The 13978-nt window shown below is 41.3% G+C and overlaps 1 protein-coding gene across 6 annotated transcripts in view; it reads right to left on the minus strand.

Annotated features, from left to right (window-relative positions):
* Positions 1 to 400: 400 nt before the first annotated feature.
* LOC121570069 (growth factor receptor-bound protein 10-like) overlaps positions 401 to 13978 on the minus strand; it is a 77567-nt gene continuing 63989 nt past the window's right edge. For all 6 annotated transcript variants that reach the window (XM_045208462.1, XM_045208460.1, XM_045208461.1 and 3 more), the window contains 11 exons: positions 11887 to 12002; positions 11260 to 11334; positions 9597 to 9734; positions 9160 to 9270; positions 5102 to 5197; positions 4447 to 4521; positions 4049 to 4165; positions 3597 to 3663; positions 3396 to 3483; positions 3104 to 3197; positions 401 to 2919 (listed from right to left, as the gene is read on the minus strand). In XM_045208462.1, the coding sequence (XP_045064397.1) occupies positions 2773 to 2919; positions 3104 to 3197; positions 3396 to 3483; positions 3597 to 3663; positions 4049 to 4165; positions 4447 to 4521; positions 5102 to 5197; positions 9160 to 9270; positions 9597 to 9734; positions 11260 to 11334; positions 11887 to 12002 (1124 nt within the window). In that variant the 3' untranslated portion in view covers positions 401 to 2772. The remainder of the gene's footprint in view (positions 2920 to 3103; positions 3198 to 3395; positions 3484 to 3596; positions 3664 to 4048; positions 4166 to 4446; positions 4522 to 5101; positions 5198 to 9159; positions 9271 to 9596; positions 9735 to 11259; positions 11335 to 11886; positions 12003 to 13978) is intronic.

The raw sequence follows: 13978 nt of genomic DNA on the forward strand, positions 1-13978 counted from the left end.
CTTGGCTATTTAATGTACTGTACACCAATTTGTTTTTTGCAAGTGTGGCTCAAGTATTGTGAATCTTCACTTCTGACACAAGAAACAAAGTTCTGATTAACACAAAGTTTAAAGAGTGAAAGTTCTGTAAAATGGAAGACAACTAACTGTAATGAAACGGACAGAGCAACTGAATTGACAACACATGAATTAAATATCCAGATATGAAATTCAATCGATCGACCGTATCAATGAAAGTCACACTTAAGAAGATGTCTAATTTTTAAATATGTAACAAATATGTAATCTAATTCAACCTGTGTGTTTGAAATATTCTTGAGGGGTTCACGTGAAAAGATTTCCTAAATGTAGAAGAATATGTGAGAGAAAGGCATTAAACTGAATATCGATGTGAAACGCATTGTGACTGAAATATTAGTGACTTTTATTCCCCACACTTTTTCTATTGACACCAATTTGGAATGAAAACCATGACATTAGGGAACACCCCTTGCTTTCAACGTTATTTCATAGTAAGTGTTGGTGATAAAATAGTATGAGTGTTCAAACATAAAAAGCAAGAAGTGAAATATGGGCTATGTAATAATTATGCGGTTCAATCATTCCACGGTAATGATAAAACAGTACCGAACAGCGCTGAGAAAAGAGCTACATTTCAAGTAATCACTCACATCCAGATAAATAAATACATTTGCGAAACAATACTTGAAATGATTGAGTCATTGCATCTTATTTTTAAAAAATGTCATTGTGCAGAACTTGTAGATAGTGTGGCTAATATTCTGTATCTGAATCTATCTAGCTTAAGACACCATAAATAAAATAAAAAGATGGCTCTTTCTTAATGTTGCATTACAGGTAAAAACATCTTTACAAATCTGTGTTCACTGCAACCTTGGACAAGGCTAGATAGTAAACACCCTTCCACTTCAGGGTATCATCCATTACTAGGGCTTCACAGTGTCTGTTCTAAAAACAATCATTCATTCACATAATGGAAAAGAGAAGCAACAAGTCCAAAACGAATGGACTCGGGCTGAGTCCCAAATGGCACCCTATTCCCGATATAGTACAATACTTTTGACCAAAGCCTTATGGGACCTAGTCAAAAGTAATGCACTATGTAGGGAATACAGTGCCTTTTGGGACGCATCCTTGGATTAAGGAGATTGGTCCTCGCAGCAGATGAGTCGATTGATTCCAGTTTCATTCTACAGACAGCACAACAGACAGACTGACATTGGACTGTACACATCAACTCTGAGCTAGTCAGATCACTCTAGTGAATCACAAGAGGTTGGTGTAGTGGTTATATTTCCCTGTGTTCTGATGGAGGGAATGCAAACAGGTAGGTTTAAAAGAAAAACTGTGGCACCCTCCCTCCCCAGTGGCCTAAATTAGGTTTTACTTCTGGTCATATAATCATAACTATGTCTTCAGAGAGCTTACAACATCGAATTACAGTCCACAAGATGGCCACATGCTTACAAATGTTTTACATATAGCTTTATTATTGCGTTGACACCAAGAGAGACCCAAGACCAGAGCCTTCCTTAGCCGTTATGTTGCTTGTTATCACTTGAGGAGCAGCATGGTAGCCTGGTGCCATACTGAATACGTACTGTAGCCAACAATAGAAGGGTTGGTTATAGCACACAGTATAGGACTAGGCTCGCAGCGTGGACCTCAACAGCTATCTACTATGTGGACTTAAATGAGTGGATGAGATGGGGAGTGAATGAATCCCTGTAGTAGTGAATATGTTGGGGGGAGGTTCATGTGGTTATATGTGGAACACTGTATGGTGGAGCTAATGACGGAGTGATTTAACACTGAACTGGATGTAGTGTTGTTGTTGTGTGACTGTTAGAAATCAAAATGCTCCAGACTACTGATAAGAAACTAAAGTGGAGTAAGAACACATTTGATGATGCTGTACTAAAATGGCATGAATACAAAAGCCTGTGAGGTCACCAAAGAAAGTAAGAAAGAAATGAAGAAAGAAAGAAAGAAATGAAGAAAAGTCCTATGAGAGTGGAATGAATGGATCCTGTGTAGTCCTTGAGTATCCTTCAGCTCCATCCTAAATTACCAGCTCCAGCCTTTCCTTCCTACAGCTTGACAGAGACAGCTGGCCTCGTGATCTGTCTCGTGATGTTCTTTTTCCGAATATCAGATTGTCCATCCATCCCTCCAACACAGGAGGGATTTGCCATTGTTGGTAATGAGAAGAATGAGAGAGTAGAGGAATTCTTCTTCAGTCAGTGTGGAAAGGCCTGTTTCCAGTTTCACAAGTGCCAAACTAGGAAACAATCAGCTTTTCAAAAAGAGGTTGTAGTATAGATGATTTGTAACAAAAAAATACTTTCATTTTGTAAAAAAGTGGCCCAGACTAAACAAAGTCCTGATGATTGTACAAGGAAAATAAAAACTACTTTGATCTCATAAACTGTCACTAAACTGTGTCAGTGGATCAGAGCTTATTGGTGACTATGAATACAAACTTGAAAATGTTTTTTTTTTTTTAAGAGTTAATAACAACATGGTGCCTCTTTATGCTTCTTTATCTCCTCCTTCCTTCCGGAACACAGAGGTCACTGAAGTACACTAGCGTCCATCCTAACCCAACAACCACTCCGTCCCGTTCCGTCCGCAGTCGCCGGCAGCTCATGACACAACAACAACAATATGAGTTCATCACATCAGCCTTTCCTAAAGAAAAAGTATTGAGTTTGTTTTTAGGCAGAGTCCGGTCAAGTCATAGGTCAGGGGTCATAAGGCTACGAGGGTGCAGGGGTGCTTGAGTTTACAAGGCAGTACTCCTCTGTTGAGCTGGTAGAACTCCACCAGCTGGATCAGGTCGGTGAATTTGGTGGACCCGTCGTCAAGGCTGAAGAAGATCTGGCCGTCCTCTTCACACTGCAGGACGGACCATAGAGACAACAGTCAGGTGAGAACAAGAGGAAGTAATGAACAACTAAAGTTACTTTACTCCATAAACTTGTTAGCTGCTTCACTTGGTTTTCTAGTGTGCCTGTAGACGTGAGAGAGAGGGGGAGGTCAAAGAGAGAAGAAGCCCAGAGGCAAGGTTAAGCTCACTTACCGGTAAGATCTGGAAATGCTTGATTTTCTGGTGATGGCACAGTGTGAGAACAAAGGCCTTTGGGTTGCTTTGACTGTCCCTCAACAGAAACAACCTGAGCAAAAAAGGGATGAAAATCAGTCTTTGGTCAAAACTTCCAACATCTGTCATTACACATTTAAATCCAACATATATTGGCATGTGGGCTGGGCATTCTGAAGATGCAAGACACTTTAATAATCAAATAACTCCAAATGAAATAATAGGTTGGCTGTGTGGTTGCAGAGACTGAGGAGCGACTGAGGAGTCTTACCCGTCCACCTGGCCTTGTTGGTGGATCATCCGATGGGACTCTTCTCGCGTTATCCGCCCATGGAACCACAGCTGTGTTCTGTGAATAACTGGACGTGGAAGAGGAAAGGAGAGCTTTAGGACAGGAACAAGGCTTTATCTACACAGAATGTAGCCAACTCAAATAACAAAGCAATTGTGAGAACTTATGTTGTTGAATTACCTGAGCTTAATAAACAGTGATGTAGTGGACTGGGACTCCCTAGAATGTTCATCCGTTGACTTCTCTTCTGTGATACAGAACAAACAAACAAGGATTACTTTGTTAATAAAATGGTTAATAATAATGGTTCTTACTCCATTGGCACAGCTGCGAGACGGATAGCGTGATAGCTTTGTGACAAGCATGACTCAAAGAAAAGTTGTTGCACTCTTGCTCTGATACAACCGATTATTAACAAATCACCAACGTTTCAGCAGTAAGTTTTCTTTCTGACCATTTAAGGTCATATAAGCATTGTAATATCTTAATAACGTTGTAGTCGCGTTGTGGTCACGTTGTAGTAACATTGTTGTAATGTAGTTACGTTGTAGTAAGGTTGTATTATTGTTGTAGAACCATTGTAGTAGTAACATTGTAGTAAGGTTGTAGTAACGTTGTAGAAAGAGACTCACCCTCCAGGCATTGCCCTCCTCCATGGCAGCGCTCTGGGCCTCCAAAGGATTGTCGATCACCCTGCCTATCCTTCCTGAGAAATCCATGGCCACCAGAGAATTCTCCGACACACTCCGCTAGGGGGAGACAAAGCATTGTCAATGTCAATACACTTCCTGTTACAGTACTAGGGCTCTTTCTTAAGTGTCGTTAAGTCCTCCTCTCTCCTCACTTCCTTCTAAAAATGCACTGGACAGGTAACCTAGCGGTTAAGAGTGTTGGGCCAGTAACCGAAAGTTTGCTGGTTCGAATCACAGAAATAGAGGACACAAAGAATCAAGGAAAGACAACCGAGTCTGGATGTTAACAACAGTTTGGCTGGCATGGTGGCTGTAAGGTGCTAAAAGGAGAGGCTTACCACTGGTGTTGAAAAGTGTGACAGAGTTTTTCTCTGCTGAGGAATCTTGTAGTTCTGATAGAGGACTATTCCATACTGTGAAGAATAAGGAGAATATCCACAAATGAAAAGGTTTGCTTTTGTTTGGGTTAAGTCAACCAATAGCTAACCTTCCAAAATATTCATAAAGTTCATAAAGATATATAGTATTAAAATTAGCATGGTATAACTGACTCTCACAACAACCCGTTTGAACTGAACTTGCATCTAATACACCCTTCTGGTATAACCGAGGCACTACTTTACAGTGTATTGAGGGCTTGTTGCCATAGCCATGAGTACTCCTGAGTGGCGCAGTGGTCTAAGGCACTGCATCGCAGTGCTAACTGTGCCACTAGAGATCCTGGTTCGAATCCAGGCTCTGTCGCCGCCGGCCGCGACCGGGAGACTCATGGGCGGCGCACAATTGGCCCAAGCGTCGTCCAGGGTAGGGGAGGGAATGGCCGGCAGGGATGTAGCTCAGTTGATAGAGCATGGCGTTTGCAACGCCAGGGTTGTGGGTTCGATTCCCACGGGGGGCCAGTATAAAAAAAAATATGTATTCACTAACTGTAAGTCGCTCTGGATAAGAGCATCTGCTAAATGACTAAAATGTAAATGTAAATAGCGTTGGTACCTTGAAGAGTCTAAAGGCTGTCATCCAGGAAGTTCTGCTCTGTTCGTCTTCAGTACACAACATCCTCAACTCCTTAAGCTCAGTCCTCTTGTTGGGCTGTCAATCAACACACAACAACCAATTAAAGAGACCGAACAAACACATAATTAGAAACAACCATTCAGACAGTATTGTACTAAAACCCTCCTCCCTCGTACACTGTGACATATCCCATGAGATGATAGTGGATCTTGTTCAGGGTTGGCGAGTAAAAAAACTAACTGGAACTGTAATCCATTATGTTACCTGCAAATATATTGTAATCAGATTACAGATACTTTTGAAAAACTAGATGATTACTTTGAAATTCAGAAATTCTTTATGACACCTTTCTGTTTTCTCAATGACATTCAAATCAGCGTTGAAAAAGGCACAAGTTTAAGTTATTCCGCCTGAGCAAGTCAGACCACAGGTCAGAGACCACTATGACGACACCAAATGCATTAGATAGATTGTGGGAAAAGAGCAGAAATAGGCTTTTGTAGGCTACAGTCCAAGCTAAGTCTTCCAATGATGTGACTGCTGTCGGCATCCAAAGATTATTCAACTTGAATAAACGCTTGGCGGTAAGGATGACAGCAGTGGTGTAGCCTACGGGCGATACGGATATCACTTATTATTGATATCTACTGTTGAAGTCGGAAGTCTACATACACTTAGGTTGGAGTCATTAAAACTTGTTTTTCAACCACTCCACACATTTCTTGTTAACAAACTATAGTTTTGGCAAGTCGGTTAGGACATCTACTTTGTGCATGACACAAGTAATTTTTCCAATAATTGTTTACAGACAGATTATTTAACTTATAATTCACTGTATCACAATTCCAGTGGGTCAGAAGTTTACATACACTAAGTTGACTGTGCATTTAAACAGCTCAGAAATAACCATAAAATGATGTCATGGCTTTAGAAGCTTCTGATAGGCTAATTGACATCATTTTAGTCAATTGGAGGTGTACCTGTGGATGTATTTCAAGAACTACCTTCAAACTCAGTGCCTCTTTGCTTGACATCATGGGAAAATGAAAAGAAATCAGCCAAGACCTTCGAAAAAATATTGTAGACCTCCACAAGGCTGGTTCATCATTGGGAGCAATTTCCAAACGCCTGAAGGTACCACGTTCATCTGTACAAACAATAGTACGCAAGTATAAACACCATGGGACCACGCAGCCGTCATACCGCTCAGGAAGGAGATGCGTTCTGTCTCCTAGAGATGAACGTACTTTGGTGCGAAAAGTTCAAATCAATCCCAGAACAACAGCAAAGGACCTTGTGAAAATGCTGGAGGAAACAGGTACAAAAGTATCTATATCCACAGTAAAACGAGTCCTATATCGACATAACCTGAAAGGCTGCTCAGCAAGGAAGAAGCCACTGCTCCAAAACCACCATAAAAAAGCCAGACTACGGTTTGCAACTGTACATAGGATAAAGTAATCCTTCTACCCCCCCCCCCCCCCCCACCCACACACACACAGCGGAGTCGCTCACCACCTTCCGGTGACATTTGAAACCCCACCTCTTTAAGGAATACCTGGGATAGGATAAAGTAATCCTTCTACCCCCCCCCCAAAAAAAATTGTAAAGTGGTCATCCCACTGGCTATAGGGTGAACGCACCAATTGGTGAGTCGCTCTGGATAAGAGCGTCTGCTAAATGACGTAAATGTGCCCTTGAGCAAGGCACTTAACCCTAATTGCTCCTGTAAGTCGCTCTGGATAAGAGCGTCTGCTAAATGACTAAAATGTAAATGTAAAAATGTACATGGGGACAAAGATCTTACTTTTTGGAGAAATGTCCTCTGGTCTGATGAAACAAAAATAGAACTGTTTGGCCATAATGACCATTGTTATGTTTGGAGGAAAAAGGGGAACGCTTGCAAGCCGAAGAACACCATCCCAACCGTAAAGCACGGGGGTGGCAGCATCATGCTGTGGGGGTGCTTTGCTGCAGGAGGGACTGGTGCACTTCACAAAATAGATGGCATCATGAGGAAGAAAAAGTATGTGGATATATTGAAGCAACATCTCAAGACATCAGTCAGGAAGTTAAAGCTTGGTCGCAAATGGGTCTTCCAAATGGACAATGACCCCAAGCATACTTCCAAAGTTGTGGCAAAATGGCTTAAGGACAACAAAGTAAAGGTATTGGAGTGGCCATCACAAAGCCCTGACCTCAATCCTATAGAAAATGTGTGGGCAGAACTGAAAAAGCGTGTGCGAGCAAGGAGGCCTACAAACCTGACTCAGATACACCAGCTCTGTCAGGAGGAATGGGCCAAAATTCACCCAACTTATTGTGGGAAGCTTTTGGAAGGCTACCCGAAACGTTTGACCCAAGTTAAACAATTTAAAGGCAATGCTACCAAATACTAATTGAGTGTATGTAAACTTCTGACCCACTGGGAATGTGATGAAAGAAATAGAAGCTGAAATAAATAATTCTCTCTACTATTATTCTGACATTTCACATTCTTAAAATAAAGTGGTGATCCTAACTGACCTAAGACAGGGAATTTTTACTAGGATGAAATGTCAGGAATTGTGAAAAACTGAGTATAAATGTATTTGGTTAAGGTGTATGTAAACTTCCGACTTCAACTGTACATAGTGCATTGATGTGAATCACACTGCTGCTCTGTCATTTAGTTATTTGCGTAGTTATTGTGGTTGTTGTGGATGGCTGTTTCCAAATGTATATGTGTATTTTAACCCAATAATGGTTGAATTGAAGAAGTTAAAGCTGCCTATCAATCATTGTTTTTGCAACTAGTGGACTGCGAGTTAAAAAATGCACTCCCTCAACAGCTGCATAGTGTGGATCCCAGCCTATGGAATGAACGTTTCAGTTCCTTCCTTCTAAACTCCTCTGTGGCATTGTGCTCCATACCGTCAAAAACAAGTTTCATTTAAGAAGACCACGAGTGGGGCTTTTATTGCTCAATCTAATTTGTGCTGATTCAAAATGTCCATGGGCCTAACGGATAAATGCTCAAATGCGCACACTTTTGATAGACTTAAACAGCTGCAAATTATCAAGATACTAAAGTGTCACCAACAAAAATGTAAACAATAGACCTATAGCAAATGCAGCTTATGGCATAAATTTTTCATATGCAAATAGCACTTTTCGGTAGTGCTAAAAGCATGCCATTCCATGAGAGCAGCATTTATTTTTCAACTCGAAGCAATGAGCACAATCAGTCCTTCACGACAACAAAATCATAAACAACAGAGTAGGCTAATAAGTCCTTCGTTTTTGGGTTGTACTCAGGTAAAACAATTTGCCTATTTCCAGGTCCTATTCTTGAATATCAAGGGGTAATAAATTAATTGGAATTGACTGTAAATACTGAAACCTAATCGTATTATTATATGTATAAAAGTAAAAAGAATGGGTTAGAAGAAGCCAACATAACAAACCCATAAAGTAAAATGCAACATCCATTTATGGCCAGCTATGTAACCTCTAACATTGATTTATTCTGCAATAGATGTTGTTCAATTGGTAATATAATGTTTTTTCTTCTTCTAATGCCTCTTAGGGGAAAGTAATCTAAAAGTAACTGAAAGTAATCAAATTCCATTACTGAGTTGGGGTAATCCAAAAGTGTCCAAAAGTTATGTTACTGATTACAATTTTGGACAGGTAACTAGTAACGGATTACATTTAGAAAGGAACCTACCCAACCCTGATTTTTTTGCAGAATAAAACAGGATTTTGTTTATTATATAGCCAGAAAGTGGGTCAACACAGACCACACAATTGCACCGAGGCCTGCCTCTTGTCAGGCATGTCTTAGCAAGATACAGGATGCGTACCAAATGGCAACCTATTCCCTATATAGTGCGCCATTCGGGAAGCTGACACAGTCTAGACACGACACTGTTCAATAACTGTAATAGGAGACGGCTAGTCCTTCATAGTTGACAGTGGAATAATAGACAACATATGAGCGTCTGAATAACTTGCAATGCCTCGCGTGCAGAGGTTTTCCTTTCTCTTGAACGTACCTTTATACAGAACTCGTAGTCTGTTGGCGCACTGTGTAGCTTCTTGCCTGTTGTTACTGTGAAGACATTGCTGTCCTCCAGGTCTGCTAGTAACTGTAAATGCCTGGGCTCCTGTGGAGGATAAATCAATAGCCGATGTCATTTCATCACGAAGAAACCTAAGCCTGGAGGTAACAGAGAGCAGAGCTCCACTCAAATTAATAGCAGCTTGTGTGGATGTATAGGAGCTAGAGAAGGCAGGCAACTCTGAGCAGCAAGTATGTACACTGATGATTGAGGCAAGCAGACTCTTAACTAACAACTAAAGTATTAGACTTTGTAGGCTATTACTAGTGCAGTTCAAATGTGGGATATTGGCTCAAGGATTCAGTAATACAAGCCTAATACTAACAGAGTTAGTGTACTAAGCATACAGTAGAAGAGAGTTGGCCATGTACCTTTGACGTTCCTTTCGTAGAAAAGTAAAGTCCTGAGCGTCTAAGGAACACATTCAGCTTCTTCCAGGATTTCCTGCCCATCTCTTTCACGTATAAAAAGCCCTGGATCTCAGGACAACTGCTGGAGTTCAATAAATTCTGAGAGAAGGAGAGAGAGAGAGAGAGAAGGCGGCTTTAGCACACAGCTATCATAATCAAATATCATCATTTTTATGGGGCTCGGAGAAGAAAAAAATAAACACCCGTTCCTTCCTAGCCAGAAAGCAAACATTTATATAACGAACAATCTTAGCATTCTTGTGATACCCATTTTTATGATCCACCTTAAACATGGGAGAGAAATGTTCAGACAGATGTTCTGTCTTACGTAACAGTATCAACCAAGACACATGCACACTATAGAGATAGACCATTAAAAAAGGAGTTCTGATTCTGACAGCAAGTTGTTCCAAGAACTGACTGGGGCGATAAGATAAGCACCAACTAGTTTTAACATGCCCTGCTCTTTTTTACAGTACCAGCCCTAATACATTTTTATTTTAGTCATTTAGCAGACGCTCTTATCCAGAGCGACTTACAGGAGCAATTAGGGTTAAGTGCCTTGCTCAAGGGCACATCGACAGACTTTTCACCTAGTCGGCTCGGGGATTAGAACCAGTGACCTTTCGGTTACTGGCACAACGCTCTTAACCACTAAGCTACCTGCCGCCCCAGCACTCTCTCTGCCACATTCAGACACTGTCTCCTGACCTGACAAGATACTAACTAAAGCTGCAATATGTAACCTTTTGGCGACCCGACCAAATTCGCATAGAAAGTGAGTTATAGATCTGTCATTCTCAAGTCTAAAAAGCAGTAGATGTGTTTTATAAGCGCTATTTCTATGCTATTTCTATGCTTCCCGTTCTTAAGTTTCGCTTTTGCATCTTTTACTTTCGGCTTTGTACACCAGCTTCAAACAGCTGAAAATACAATATTTTGGGTTATGGAAAATATATTTCACAGCGGTTTAGATGGTACAATGATTCTCTACACATAAACTGAAAGTAGGCTAACTATTAGAATTTTTGCAACCAGGAAATGGCCTTTAAGCGCAAAGATCCACTGTTTATGATCTGCCTTCACTGGATTCCTGGAACCTTCCCCAGCCGGCTCCTTCAATCTGACCATGTCAGGGATGTTATCATTTTAAAAGCTTTCTGCCATAGTGGATGGATTCCAGTCATGGCCCTTTAATGACGCTTTGTCACACTACTACATCTGCAGGCTGAACATGTAAACTTCATTCCATTAGAGCCTCAGGTCTTTAAAGACACCATGCATCTACGCTGTGCTGCCTGGCACAGGATGGGAGGATGATGGCCTGACGTGCTGTGCTATAACATTCAGTACGTTCCTTTACTCTCTCTCACAGTTGCTTCCCTTCAGAAGCTGTAATGTCTGTCTATCTGTTTGTCTTTCTGTTAGGCACGCCTGGCCTGCGTGTGCAGAGACACTCGTATGTCAACAGAACATCAAGTGTTACAGTCTGTTCTCTGACAAGACATGCACAAGGAGGTCAAAGGTCAGACTTTTGAAGGAGATCAGACATACAGCACACAACAGAGACCGAAGTATGCAGTATGCTAAGGTAGTGGAGTCTTTACGGTTCTACGGTACATACCTGTAAAAGTTGAGATGGTGGGATTGCACCATTTGTTTCCTGGCACCACGCAACCATATGCTCGGGAAAGAAATTCTGTTGGTAAGTGAGAGAGGAAAGCAGTCGTTTAGCGAGGAGGTTGTGGGTAAAAGGAAACTCAGAAGGATGGAGGTGGAACGCCAAGAGACATTAAATGAATCCCCTGTCCCAAATTAAAATGAAGAAAAACCTTCAACAATAACATTTTTCTCATAGCTTTTCAAACTAGTTTCAAACTGTGTCATAAATAAGTCCATTTAGGCTCAGTTTCTTGGACCCTGGTTTAGCCTTTCTGAGTCCTGGACAGTTATATCCAACAGTCTAACAGTATTATCAGAAGGGGACAATCGGTTTATTTTTCTGAGTGTGAGTGAAAGATGAGGCCCACTTGATTGTGAGGGTGTACTAGGATTTTTCTGGGTAATATTCTAAACTTAACAAGCCCAACCAAACATTCACCACTCATTTAAGAAATGCATAGCTTGTAAACGAAAAAGAACATCCAGGCTGTTTAGCTTGTTGTAACTGTTTACACATGTAGATAATATAAATAGGACAAGCAAAAACGCTGGGATTCTTTGGAAATAAACAAACAAAAAAACAACCTACCAAGGGATTTCTGAAGAATTCATATTTGGCATAGTTCTTTCTGAACAGAAATCTGCCCTCGCTGGTCATGGACGCCTGCACTTGTACCACCAGCTCATGGTCCTCCAAGCACCTCTCTGTAGAGAGAGAGAGAAAGAAGGAGCTATTTACCAAATGGAAGGACACAATATCACGTCTTCAACAAGAAAAATAACAACATTTGTAATAATTTTCATGTCCTGAACATAGGGTGAATAGAGCAAATTATGAAAGAACAAGCAGTTCAGCCTATGACCACCCCCCCCCCCGACACACACCCTTATCTTATCCAAAACTTGCAGACAAATCAGCATGTTCTCACTATATTCCAGGGTTAGGGTCAATTCCATTTAAATTCCAGTCAATTCAGAAAGTACACAGAAATTCCAATCCCAATTCTCTTCAATGCTTTTCAATGAGGAACATTTGGAATTGGAATTTGGTTTACTTGACTCCAACCCTGCTATATTCCTCTCCCCCATCCTGTCGATGTCTTGAGCATACATTCACTCCCCCCTCTCTCAAACAATTAGTGGGGCTATGCTGCTATGCTCTACAGGCCCTGCTGTCTGCCTGGACCACTGACCCTGCCTGGCCCCTGCTCTCCATGCAGGAACACATGTTTCACATCCAACTGTGGAATCAGGATTCCTAAATAGATTTTGGCAGCAGGAAAGGAGACACTGGGGACTGGGGAGGAAGGGCCCAGGCTCTCTTGGACTCATTCAGAGGGAGAGAAAGAGGAAACAGACAATGTGGAAGTTTTCAGAAACGATGTGTGTAGTTACATATTGATGTTGCAACCTGGTTGGATTCCAGTCCGCTTATATCCTAAAAAAAATTGAGAGCCAATCCAATGTTGTGCAGTATCTCATCTACCTTGCCTTTACTGAGGCTCTTTGGTGAGTCACTTCCTCTCTGACCATGAGTCAGTCAAGTCCCTGACTCACTAGCTTAAAGCCTGTAGAGGTTGTAACCCTTTGTGGGGGAAGCTGAGGGAGTGCCATTGGCCATTATCTCTCTCTCTCTCTCCACCCCCACTGATTGTCCAGTTGTCTTTCAACTATCTCCTCTGGACTCCCCCATCCTGAAGAGATGACTCAGTAATGACAGAAGCGTTAGCCTTCTTTATACCAGGGAGTCATGGACCCCGTCTCCATTTTGGATCTGTGTGTCTCCCTGTCTTTCCCAGTTTCCTCCTTAGTGAGGGGATTGGGAGCAAGGTTGGGAAAGCAACATATCTAATTGGCTGGATGTCATTCTTATTCAACAAGGCCCATCTGGACAGGCCTGGTCAGATTAAGGAGCAATTAGGAAGAGTGAACTTGCCTTGCCTCTAGTGGACTGGACTCACCATAGACAGCCTGCCCTAGCTCCATTCAGGAGGCTTCTAAAGGTCAGATCAGCCCTGGTTCCTTTTACAACGAATTGAGGTTGCGTCCCAAATGGCACGCTATTACCTTATAGTGCAATATAATGACTTGTAGTGCACTATAAGAAAATAGTGCCATTTGAGATGCATCCATTGTCTGTATTGAGTAGGCCAGAGTTTGGCCATTGTAGAGGGATGATGTCATACTGGCTATCCCAACTGCACTTAACACGGTTTTGGCAGCGCTGACACCAAACCAATCAGAACAGATCATGTGACGGTATTTTAAGAGCTTTAGAGGCCTGTGCTTCGTATATGTAATATTGTTGTGTTCTAATCGTCATACAATGTGATTAGTTTAAAGATTTTTAAATAAATATGCCACTTCCTTTGGACTATAATGCGCTCAGGATATCAAAAGCAAATTGACGTTTATAAGCAAATTCATTAAAAAATCATTCAAAACCTGGATATTTCAGACACATATCAATATATATCAATATCAATATAATCAACTACACTATCTTCACATATGCAACATAAAACCTAAATAATTACTGCAAATAATACGGATATAATTGTCACCCTTTCTGTTGTGCGTACATATTGTGCAGCCTATATTTCAGTGTTTAGACCTAAACGTTCCCAGAAATACAGTACTCTCATTTTACCCATCTGTTATAATGAAGATATAAGCCCAGA

The sequence above is a fragment of the Coregonus clupeaformis genome, chromosome 28 (assembly GCF_020615455.1).
Source record: "Coregonus clupeaformis isolate EN_2021a chromosome 28, ASM2061545v1, whole genome shotgun sequence".
In the NCBI taxonomy this organism is placed as follows: domain Eukaryota; kingdom Metazoa; phylum Chordata; class Actinopteri; order Salmoniformes; family Salmonidae; genus Coregonus; species Coregonus clupeaformis.